Raw genomic sequence first — 11,765 nt, forward strand, 5'->3', positions numbered from 1 at the left:
TAACTGAACCAACATTCACTTATCTATGGCGATGATGTTCAAGTATCCATAGAAAAATCCATAGAGGAGGTTGAAATTTAATTTACAGTTTAATGGTATAGTAAAGCATTGCAAATAGTCACTATAGATAGGTGGTAGTTTTAAAAAAGTGTTTGCTAGCTATAGGCAGGTGTAACTGTACATAAACTCTCATTTTGTTTAACCTGTAGTGAGAGCCATCAAGGACAAGATATTTGAGCAGGTAGAGGCCGTGACCTCTGAAGGGCTGACCTCTGATGACCAGCGCAGCCTTCCTCTTAATCTCAGACGGTATGGTTTCCTAATCTTCATCCTGGCATATGTATTTACACTGTACTCATACTGGGAAAATTTCTCCGCCACTTCCTCTGCAGTGAGGGCAAATTTATCAGGACTGTGAATAATTATACACCATATACTCTTCATAGTAATTACATGTGGTGGGCCAAGATTGTACTTGGAGAATATGGATTCAAATGATGAAGGTCAAGTATTTGACTTGGTGAAAGTTTCCCAGCATTCAGGATTTTCCAAGCAGTGTTCAGTAAGAGTCAAGTCAAATTATGTTCAAACCCTGATTGCGTGCAATAAAAGATGCTTTTTTAAAAGTAGATTTTATTGTCTCTTAATTAGTAGTAAATGTTTTTAATTACAAAATACAATAGTATTGTCAGAAAAAAACACATCTTTATCATTTATGGAAATGATGTATTGTAACTGGGAAAAGGTACCAATACTATAAATTGATATGATTTGTAGTGCCAGTGTAAGTCGCAGAGGAAGTCGTCTTGTCAAAAGGAAGGAAAGTGTTCGCAAACCCCCTGTGGATACAAAGCAACAACTAATCCAACAGGAGACAGCTAAAGTGGGCGGGGTAAGTTCATAATTGACAGGGAGTGGGCAGGATGAATCTAGGGTTGATGTTGGTGAGTTTTAGTTGATTGAGAGTGGGCATGTGTTAATTTTAGTATTTGGTTGAAAGAGAATAGGCCAATAGGTGCAAGGATAGCTACAGAAAAGTTGGGCCAAGTCTTAAGTTGAAAGGGAATGGATAGGCTGAGGCTATGGGTGAAAGGTGAAGGATGGTTGGCTAGACTGAGACAGTGCAGTGATGATGTTTTGATGGAGATTGGTGGATGAAATGGTAGCGGGTAAAATATGTTCTTTTCAGCAGTAAAAGTCAATATGTGAGGTAACGTAGCAGAACTTTATAAGGTTGAGATTCATAAACTCAAAGGGAGAATTAGAGTTAGCAGAAATGGACAATATTCCTGTAGAAAAAGAAAAATCTATGAGGTATTTTTCAATTGTATCGCAATGTTGAACAGTATCACCAGTAATTTTGTCGTTCCTTAAAATCCTGTAGGTGAAGATAGAAGTGTTCAAGTCATACTTTGGAGCCGCTGGATGGTGGTCAGTAGCTGTAATCTTGGTCTTGTTCGCCGGGTTCCATACCACCAGTATATACTCCAACTTCTGGCTGACCTTCTGGACGGAGGACAGGCTTCTCCTCAACATCTCATTGATGGACACACTGGAGTACCGAGACAGGTCCTACGATTATCTCCTTGTGTATGGTCTCTTAGGGGTTATACAAGGTAGGACAATTGATTTCACCTAATTTGATTTTGGTGGTCACAGGTCAAGGTTAAAAGAAGGTCAGAATTCTCTCTTGACACCTTCTTAATGATATTTCAACAAACCTAGTTTCTTCAACAAACCGAGTTTATTTATATCGACACCTTATAGTATAATATGCAATGCATTGAGTTTTGTATCTGATTTGATTGTGGTCACCATGGTAATTGGTCAAGATTTAGGGGTCAAAGGTCATATTTGATCACTTTTGAAATAAAAGGTTGCAATTGTGTACAGTACAAGACCCTTCTCCCCCACAACAGCAGATTTAGTTCTTATTTAAACAATAGTAAAGTAATATCTAACTTCTGCACATGATTATGTTTTGGTGGTCATCAGTCGAGGTTAGAGGTCACAAATAAAATTGTTGTTTGTGTGGTGATCAGGGATTTAGGGTTCCATTTATATGTATGTAAGCCATGTTCATTTTGTTTTTTCACATCCTACAGCTGTACTGGTTTTAATCTATGGGCTCATGCTGGCTGTGAGAATGGTGATAGCTGCAGGCAAACTCCACGAGAAGATGCTGTATACTATCATGCGCTGCCCAATGGCCTTTTTTGACACAACACCAATTGGTAGGATCATCAACCGTTTCTCAAGTGATGTGGATATCATGGACAACAACCTGCCAATCACCTGTCGTATCTCACTCAACACATTCTTCCTGTCACTCAGCACCGTGATCGTCATCAGCGTCAATACTCCTCTTTTTCTCCTCATTATCATACCTGTGGCTGTTCTGTATTTCATCATCCTGGTACGAATTGCTAACACAGAACATCATTAAGGTTTTATTAGGGCTCTGCTTAAAGAGGGTGCCTTATAGTAATCACAGTGTCAGTCCGTCCGTTTTTCTGTCTGTCTGTCTGTCCGTCAACACTTTTTGGAGATTATCTCAGATTTTGGCATTTAACATGGGGGGGTGTGGACCAGCAATAGGGGTTTAAAAAACATTCAAGGCTAATGTCACTGTAACTGAAAATAGACCATGGCAGGGCCCTTACTGGCCTGTCAGTGGTTAAGTTTGAATTTGCATTTTTAAAACTGTAGTCGCTCTAACTGTTTTAAATAGTAAATAACTCTACTAGCTCCATATTTCTTCTGATTAAGATGAAACTTCTTTCAAGTATATTCTCACACATTTACTTCTATGGGCTCTGATGAATTTGATGTCCATAAATATAATCTAATATGATTTTTAATGGAATTAATTGAGGAAATGAATTAATTATATGGTAACCAGTTTGTCTAAAAGAAATACATGTGTATTGAACCATGATATTTTTACTAGATTAAAGAGAGCATTACTTCATATTAAAACAGAACTATCTTTGTATGCAATACGACTTTAAGTTGACTTCCATATCACTGTCACATCCTATCATCTGAATCATACACGACTTCTCCACAGAAATTCTACATCCCCACATCACGACAGCTGAAGCGGCTGGAATCCATGACGCGGTCGCCTGTCTATAATCACTTTAGTGAGAGTGTTTCTGGTGCGAGTGTGATCCGAGCCTACCGAGCTCAGGACCGCTTCATCAAGGAGTCTATGGACCGGGTCGACAATAATCTTGTCTTCTACTACGGGTACTTTGTATCCTCCAGGTGACTGTTCTTTAATGTTTTGTTGGATTTGGTATCTTTATTTGGCCAAATCAATATCATCTTTTACTTATGATATTCATATACATCTCTATTTTAATTTAAGATGTCATCAAATACCCAAGATACCAATATATATTGTTTAAACTGGCAAATGTCATCTTTTAATTTAAGTACCATGTTTACTCACAGATATTGTAAATAAATTGCAGTGTTTTTGCCATAAATAAAGGTTGGGGGTAAAACCAAGCATTTGTAACATGAAAGGAAAAATGCACGGCGAGACCAGGGTTCGAACCCGGGACCCTCCGAAATCTAGATGGACGTTCTACCAAATGAGCTACCTGGTCGCCAACGATCATGCATTTTGATACCTTTATTTAACATTAGCCTCTATCATTTTGAGGGTCATAATCCTTTTCTGGAGGTCATATACCCCCATATGGTGGTTAACCAAAATGCTGCATTTGTGTGTATCAGAAAAATATCTATAATTTTTCAACAAAACTGTGCTTATTATGTACACTGATTGTGGGGGTCACTATATAAATTGTAGATGGCTCGGAGTACGGCTAGAGTTCTTGGGAAATTTCTTGATTCTGGCTGCCACTCTATTTGGTGTGTTCACACCTGGACAGTCAGGAGCGATTGTGGGTCTGTCCATATCCTATGCTTTACAGGTAACTAATTTCATATGTGTCGGATCAAACATCCAAATTTTGTCGTTCCACTACATAAAATGTTTCGTGCACGTACTGGCTATGCATTATGTGGCATTTATTTCAAAGTTTATGTAGTATTTTTCTTGACTGATGCATCTTTTTACCTTTCTATTAGTTTTGTTATTAACTGTCAGACAATATGGAAATATGTTATAACTCTCCTGACCATTTAATGACATGACGGCACAGCGTCCATCAATCCACAGTCAACTTTTCACATTTGAGTACCACAAGATCTAGAGCCATTATATTTGGCATATATTTTATGTTATTGTTGTATCAAGTTTATTCAAATGAATTATTTGGACTGACTTAAAATGTTACTTGGATCGTATAATGAAAAACTTCAAACAACTTCTTCTAAAGAACCATGAAGCCTAGAGTGATTATAAATAACCTTTTTTTTGTCTATTTAGAGTTATATGAACATGCACATTCATAATAGATTTTCTCGCCTTGTTTATTTTTTGCAATATGGGATGTCTCTTCATAAAATAGTTGAGTTCTTCAGACTGTGGCCATCTCGTTGCATTTTCAAAGTTTAAAAATACCTGCTGTGTAGTTATAGTCATCTCTAAATTTGGGCTGGTGTGTTTTGGTGATGTTTCACTAATTGAAGTGGCATGTTACATCTGTTACCAGGCAACAAGCGTGCTGAATGTTTTGGTGGTGAATATCAGTGACCTACAGAGTAATACGGTGTCGGTGGAAAGGATCAAGGAGTACTCCGAGGTGCAAGCAGAGGTACGCCATCAACATCCTGACAATAAAGTCTAATCTCAAATACGAAATGCTGGTCTTCCTAAGATAAAGTGGATGGATCATACTGGAATACATTCAAATAGAAAAAGGGAAATCTTGACCTGAAAATACTGACCTGATTGGTGGTGATGCAGCCTAAATGTATCACATTCACTCACAAAGCATTCAAGTATAACTGGCACAAATATCAATGATGGGTGGTAATTTATTTTTTTATATTAAATTGTCTATTGATCAACACAATAAGGTTTATGAAGAGCTGTATAAAATGGTGGTTCGTGTGACATGTAATATTTCACATACTTCTGTACCATTTTTGTGAGATTAATGAAATGAGGGTGTAACAGTATGCTGACATCTACATTGTTTGGTTGTTGATTTAGATTCTTAAATGACCACCCTTGATTGGCTGAGACTTATTTTGATTTTTCTCAATACAACAAGATCAGTACTAACTATTGTTATTCAAATGTTTCTGTCATCACCCTAACCTATTGTTGTTATTTGAATTCCTTGGATCAATAGGAAATCAGAGATGGCCTGTGTGGTCTTAATTTAACAGAAACATTTCAAATGCTTGTTAATAAAGTCAGATAACATGGGAAGCAGCTGGGCTATAAGGCTTAAATTTGGCCTCTTGGTTATATTGCCTTTCAATGCCTTACAATTAAGAATTAATTTCAAATTATAATAATACATTCAAATGTTTGAATTTATTCTGAATATTTTGATTGTTATTAATAGCTATGGGTACTTAGTAAACTTTATCATAATTATGACATTGAATCTTAATTAAGATTGTCATGAAGTGATTCATGTTTTAACGATAACAGGCAGAATGGTATGGCAAGAATCCACCACACCCTGAATGGCCAAGACAAGGGGAGATAATATTCCAGAACTACAAGACCAGGTACCGACCTGACCTTGACCTGGTTCTCAAGGGCATCACAATTCACATTCACCATGGAGAGAAGGTGAGGATCAACAACAACAGTCTATAAGTTATAAAAGTCAGAATGTACTGATTGATCAGTCATATGTGTCTTTCTCCCATTTTTAGCTCACCAGGCCTGTGAGCTTTTGTGGTGGCGTCTGTGTTTAAATCTTTTAACAGGTTCATTTGAATGACTTAGCGAGTCATAAATACTAATGTTTTGCCTGCAGCTTTATTTAAGTCCACTTTTAAGGTTACAAGTGTGAGATTTAGTTTAAACACCAGGTGAACAATGCAGGCCCATTTGAGTCTCTTCAACTCTTGTCTTAGACCTGAACTCCACCCAATTCAAGCTCCTTACAAAATTGTCATGCCATACACACATTAAGGTACATTTTAAGTTACAGCTTGACACATTTGAAATGGTTGAATTGAAAATTAAAAGACTGGCTGATAAAATCATGTCCATATTTTTATGTTGGGAACTTATAGTGTTTCCCTAACTTCTTGCATGTTTTTCCAATGTTTTAAGAATAGAGAAACAGACACATATTTTTGATATAACAATGGTTGGATTTGGTATAAATGCATTGTGATATCGTATTTTATAGCATTTCTCTTTTGATCGGAGTCTGATATGAAACATTTAAGGTGGTTTCAATGTTGATTGTACAAGATAACCTTGTGATAATTAGTTTTCATAATTGTAAAATAATAATTTCTGATGGTATTAATTTTTTCTAAATATTCAATACACCTTGTGACTTCCAATTTGAAAATTAATTATTTTAAATTTGATTAATTTGACAGATTGGCATTGTCGGAAGGACAGGGGCAGGTAAATCCTCCCTGACACTTTCACTGTTTCGTCTGATAGAGGGCACTGAGGGAAACATCATTATCGACGGTGTCAGGATTGCAGACATAGGCTTGCACAACCTAAGGGAAAAACTCACTATTCTCCCACAGGTAATGCAAAAAGACAAACACAGATTACGCTTCTAAAACCTGCATTGATGATAAGCTTACTCTTGTTTTACTAGATTTATTTTAGAAATAATAATAATATTAATATACAAAATTTTATATAGTGCCCTATCAAAGCAAACATAAGCCACTCTAAAGTGCTTTACAGTACCTAGAAATAAGTGATATGTTAGTTTTTACATATGGTTTCAGTTAATTAGATAAAAGGGCTCTTCCAAATAAAGTAGTGCAAATGAATTAGTATTTAATTATAATTTGCCCATGGAGTGTAATTTCAAGAGCTGACATTTCCGAACTTACTTCTGAGTTCTGAGACTTACTAAATGTTTCACCAAGGGGGTATGTATAAATGGTGGATTTCCAAGACAAAGCATCAAATGGTCATTCAACATGGGCTGCATGAATATTTGTGAGGGATATAAAAATACTGGCCACATAATATATTTGTTATTGCTGAAGATATTCTATTAATGCAGTTGTTGCATTAATCGTTCAATGTTTGTAGTAATTCTCTGCTGCTCTAGTATATTCTCCTGTATATTTCAATGCTAAAAAGTACGGCTTTCAGGCACAGGAAAAGTCAAAATGCAGTATACATGTAAAATAGATAATTGTTTCAAAATGTGTAAAATTCTCTCCCTTGAATTTAAGAAGATACTATAATGATGAACAATTATCTAAATTTCACTTATGCATGTATATTGTGTACAAAGCAAAATAAGTCCAAATAGGTAAGTGATGGAGCGTCAACACCAAGGATGCCGTAAAGGTAGGTACACTGACCAACCACTACCCACAGGACATTGGATCTCCTTACCTTATAATTGGGTTGGTTTACCAAAACCTTTATTTCTTTCTACAAAGCAAAACAAGGCAAAATTATGGTTCATCATAGAAAGTTGACTGGATTAACTGATTTGATGAGAGATTCATGTCAGTGCAACGTAATTTCCATCTTAGGTTTCTGAAAAGACGAGGTATTATGAATGATATTAAGTTTGTTGTTTCTTATCTCTTTCCTAGGACCCTGTTCTGTTTTCTGGGACATTGCGAATGAACCTTGACCCTTTTGACAAGTACAAGGATGATCAACTATGGAATGCATTACAGCAGGCTCATTTGAGTGAGTTTGTCAAGACGTTACCAGGGTTACTGAGCTACCAGTGTGGAGAAGGGGGCCATAACTTCAGGTATGCAGGTGACAATGTATGGTTTTATAATATGGAAACCCTTAACAAATTACAAGAATAAACCCAGGGGTTGAAGATGGGTAATTATATAGAAGCTTCTTCTGCTTCATTGACACTACCTGCCATATGTAAATAGAAGTCATTTCCAAGTAATGTCACATCCTACCACCAAGAACTCCAGTAATGACAACACAACCAAAAGGCATGTTAAAGATCATAATCAGAAATCACACACAGACATATCATATTTCCTTAAGAGATCAGGATGGCAACCATGACTTGTTATGTCTCCCCTTCGAATGAAGGGAGACATATTGTATTAGTACTGCTTCTTCTTCTGGTTCTTCTTCTTCTTCTTCTTCTTCTGGTTCTTCTAATCGCAACTTGTCCAGGCCATTACTTTAATCCGTCAAAGATATCTTGAATAAAACTTTAGGAGACATATTGTATTAGTACTGGTTCTTCTTCTGGTTCTTCTTCTTCTTCTTCTTCTTCTGGTTCTTCTAATCCCAACTTGTCCAGGCCATATTACTTTAAACCGTCAAAGATATCTTGATGTAACTTTAGGTATGCATGCATCACTCACAGAAGGTGTGCAGTGCACTGGGATAAGGTTACTGTGATCTTCACATCAAGGTCAAAGGTCAAATAAGTGCAACATTTTACAGTAAATTCTTGTCCGGCCCATAAATTTTAAACGGTTAAAGATATCTTGATCAAACTTGAAGTATACCTGCATCACTTACAGAAGGTGTGCAGTGCACTAGAATTAGGCCTAGTGCTTCACTATATATAGAATTATGGCCCTTTGTTTAATTTCAATACCGAAGTTTTACCGGAGCATAAGTTCCATGTTATTTCACCTACATTGACCAAACTTACCATATTTATGTATCTTGGGAAGGTGGAATCTCTCGCACTAAAATCAGGTTTTGTGCCCCACTTTATACAGAGTAATGGCCCTTTGTTTATTTTTATTACCAAAGTTTATCCACAGCATAACTTCCATGTTATTTCACCTACGTTGACCAAATTTGCTATGGTTTTAATGTATATTGGGAAGTAGGAGTGTCATATTCTAAATTTGGGTCTCATGCCCCACTATATAAAGAGATATGGCCCTTTGTTAATTTTTTATACCGAAGTTTAGCTATTGGCTAATAAGGGGAGACATGTTTTTGTTCCCAAAAACAAAATTCCAGTTTAAAGTCTTCATCAACCTGGGTCTTTGGAAACCCTGTGTTGTAAGTTTGTCTATCACTATCACAGATGGTACGATATTCAGAGCAAGCTCTTGTATACCAAATCAACTGTGAAATGTTAAAACAGTAGGAAGGATGTAGGGATATTTCTCTCAAGAAAGTGAAAGTTAACAATTGGGAAGTTGAAATTGTCCCTCTTAATGTACAGATTTGTAGTAAGCTGCCCTGTTGGTCATGCTGTAATGAAAGATTGTGGAATGCAGCTGAAGTAGAGGAGTCTGTTATTTCTCTGATTTCAAACTCAGGCGGGTACATATATGATCAAGGTGATAAATAAATTTCATATTATTGGAAGACGGCATATTGTCAATATATCTTAATGTGGTATTGAAGAACTTTTTAATGGATAGGTTTCTGTTACCAAATCTGAAATGCTCATCAATAAATTCAACCTACATGTAGTGTGACGCAAAAAAACAATGGGCCAGAAGAGTGTATTTAAAATTGAGTGTGTTGCTAAACAACATCCTGTTTTTACAGTGTAGGGCAGCGACAGTTGGTGTGCTTGGCACGGACATTACTCAAGAAGACAAATGTTCTGATCCTGGACGAGGCGACCGCGGCAGTAGACATGCAGACTGATGCCCTCATACAGGAGACAATACACTCCGAGTTCCACGACTGTACAGTCCTGTCCATCGCCCACCGTCTTAACACCGTTCTAGATTACGATAAGTAAGCATGTCTAGTTTTGTCTTCCAGATGAATTTGTTATAGTCTGACAGCACAATGACTGGAAGAGCCAGTATGTTTTGTATATTAGATCTAAACCATATATCACACAGAATCAAAAGAGTTCAAGCAAGCGAAACTTTTATACACTTGTAGCGGAACTGGATTGGCAACCAGGTAGCTCATTTGGTAGAGCATCCATCTAGAGTACTAGTTTGGAGGGTCCTGGATTCGAACTCGGATCTGGCCATTGTATTTTTCTTTCTCCTGTTACACATATGTTGAATACTTTGACAGGATGTCTAATTGTATTGGCAGCATCTGTCCTTCCACAATTAAATTTCCTGATAACCTGTTTAAATATCATTCCATTTCACTATCACTCGGTAAGCACCTGTACAGTATACAGAGATTAAGACTGTGTTCAAAGAGGAGGGATCTGTGAATAATTGATTAGCATACTGCACTTTGACTGATCAACATCCAGACTTTAGTTTCCAAGCTAACTTTCTTTGTTTAGCTCCCTGCTAAATTAGCTTGAATTGGCATGGTGGAGCCAGGTTGCTTTTGTGTAAAAGAAATTTTCAATAAACAGGGTTTCTTGTTCGATACTGAATTTATTTTGAGAGTACCCCTGGTATGCCATAACACCAAATATGAATTTTGGTGAAAGAAAAAGATTCTGGTTTATAGCCTTACTTTAATGAATTTTAACTTAATGCATAAATTTCATCCTGTAACTATGGCATATTTGCTGAATATTTTTTACGGGGTGTTCGTCCTGTTACCATGGTAATATTTCCTGAATATATTTTACAGGGTGTTGGTCCTGTTACCATGGTAATATTTATTATATATATTTTACAGGGTGTTGGTCCTGTAACCATGGTAATATTTCCTGTATTTTTTACAGAGTGTTGGTCTTGAGTAATGGAGATATTGCAGAGTTTGACTCCCCATCTGTCCTCCTGGGTAATCACGACTCAATCTTCTATGGAATGGCTGTTGATGCTGGACTTGTCAGCGGCTTCCAAAATGGTTGAAAAATGGGTCTTGAAATGATTCAGAAAGCAGCAACTATTTTATCCTTACTCTCTATCAACTTTAATGAAGGTCATTCAGGAGTATTATGAAACTTTAAGAATTTCATTTTTCTGTGTTGTTTTACAAATCAAAAGAGATTTATTAAACTGTTTTAGATTACTTGGAACTGTACTTGTAAGAGAAAATATGGCTACATTACCACAGTCAGTGGTATCTGTTACCAGTACTCTGCCTTTAAAACTATAATTGTAAAATTGTGAACAGATGACAATCCTTCTAGAAGTTAAGCTTGAAAGCATCAAGTTACAGTATCTATTATAAAACTAAACAAACATTGAACTTCAAAACAGTAGCACAATGTACCACCCTATGTTCTCCCAAACATCCCAGTGACATAGTCCAAAGAGGTTGAGTGGTGTGTTGAACAGGTTAAGTGAGTGCAATGCTAAGTAACAGGAGGAGACCACCAGTTCTTGTACAAGACAATGTCAGTATGTATCTGTATACTAAAAGTGCTTGTAAGACATTGTTATTTTTTCATTTACCCCTAAAGACACATTTGAACTCTTCCAATTCAAAGGTAGAATAGTTCATTATGAAAAAAGGGGTGAATGAGTTAAAGATAGTAAATTGCAATCATAAATATTTGTTACATTCATGTATATTATGGAAAACTGTCTGCCAAAGAAAAAGTTGTACAATATCACTGTGTTACATTGTAGATAAAACAATCAAGTACAACTGGTAATATAAATACATATTTAATGTTTGTATCTAACATGTAAATGTTACTGTTTATATTGAACATATAGTGTATAAATTATTTAATATATAGGTTCCAGGAATGACAGTTGTTCTTCATATTTATCTAAATGGAGTTAATTTTAAATTTCAAATAGACATAAGGATTAGTGATTTTTTT

General features: G+C 36.2%; 1 protein-coding gene across 3 annotated transcripts in view; it reads left to right on the forward strand.

Annotated features, from left to right (window-relative positions):
* Positions 1 to 11,390, forward strand: part of LOC110452804 (multidrug resistance-associated protein 1-like) — a 41,947-nt gene extending 30,557 nt beyond the window's left edge. For all 3 annotated transcript variants that reach the window (XM_021501485.1, XM_021501486.1, XM_021501487.1), the window contains 12 exons: positions 210 to 309; positions 778 to 892; positions 1,385 to 1,616; positions 2,106 to 2,416; positions 3,071 to 3,270; positions 3,824 to 3,947; positions 4,632 to 4,733; positions 5,585 to 5,728; positions 6,499 to 6,657; positions 7,699 to 7,865; positions 9,608 to 9,802; positions 10,713 to 11,390. In XM_021501485.1, the coding sequence (XP_021357160.1) occupies positions 210 to 309; positions 778 to 892; positions 1,385 to 1,616; positions 2,106 to 2,416; positions 3,071 to 3,270; positions 3,824 to 3,947; positions 4,632 to 4,733; positions 5,585 to 5,728; positions 6,499 to 6,657; positions 7,699 to 7,865; positions 9,608 to 9,802; positions 10,713 to 10,842 (1,979 nt within the window). In that variant the 3' untranslated portion in view covers positions 10,843 to 11,390. The remainder of the gene's footprint in view (positions 1 to 209; positions 310 to 777; positions 893 to 1,384; positions 1,617 to 2,105; positions 2,417 to 3,070; positions 3,271 to 3,823; positions 3,948 to 4,631; positions 4,734 to 5,584; positions 5,729 to 6,498; positions 6,658 to 7,698; positions 7,866 to 9,607; positions 9,803 to 10,712) is intronic.
* Positions 11,391 to 11,765: the final 375 nt, after the last annotated feature.

The sequence above is a fragment of the Mizuhopecten yessoensis genome, unplaced genomic scaffold (assembly GCF_002113885.1).
Source record: "Mizuhopecten yessoensis strain PY_sf001 unplaced genomic scaffold, ASM211388v2 scaffold6893, whole genome shotgun sequence".
In the NCBI taxonomy this organism is placed as follows: Eukaryota; Metazoa; Mollusca; class Bivalvia; order Pectinida; family Pectinidae; genus Mizuhopecten; species Mizuhopecten yessoensis.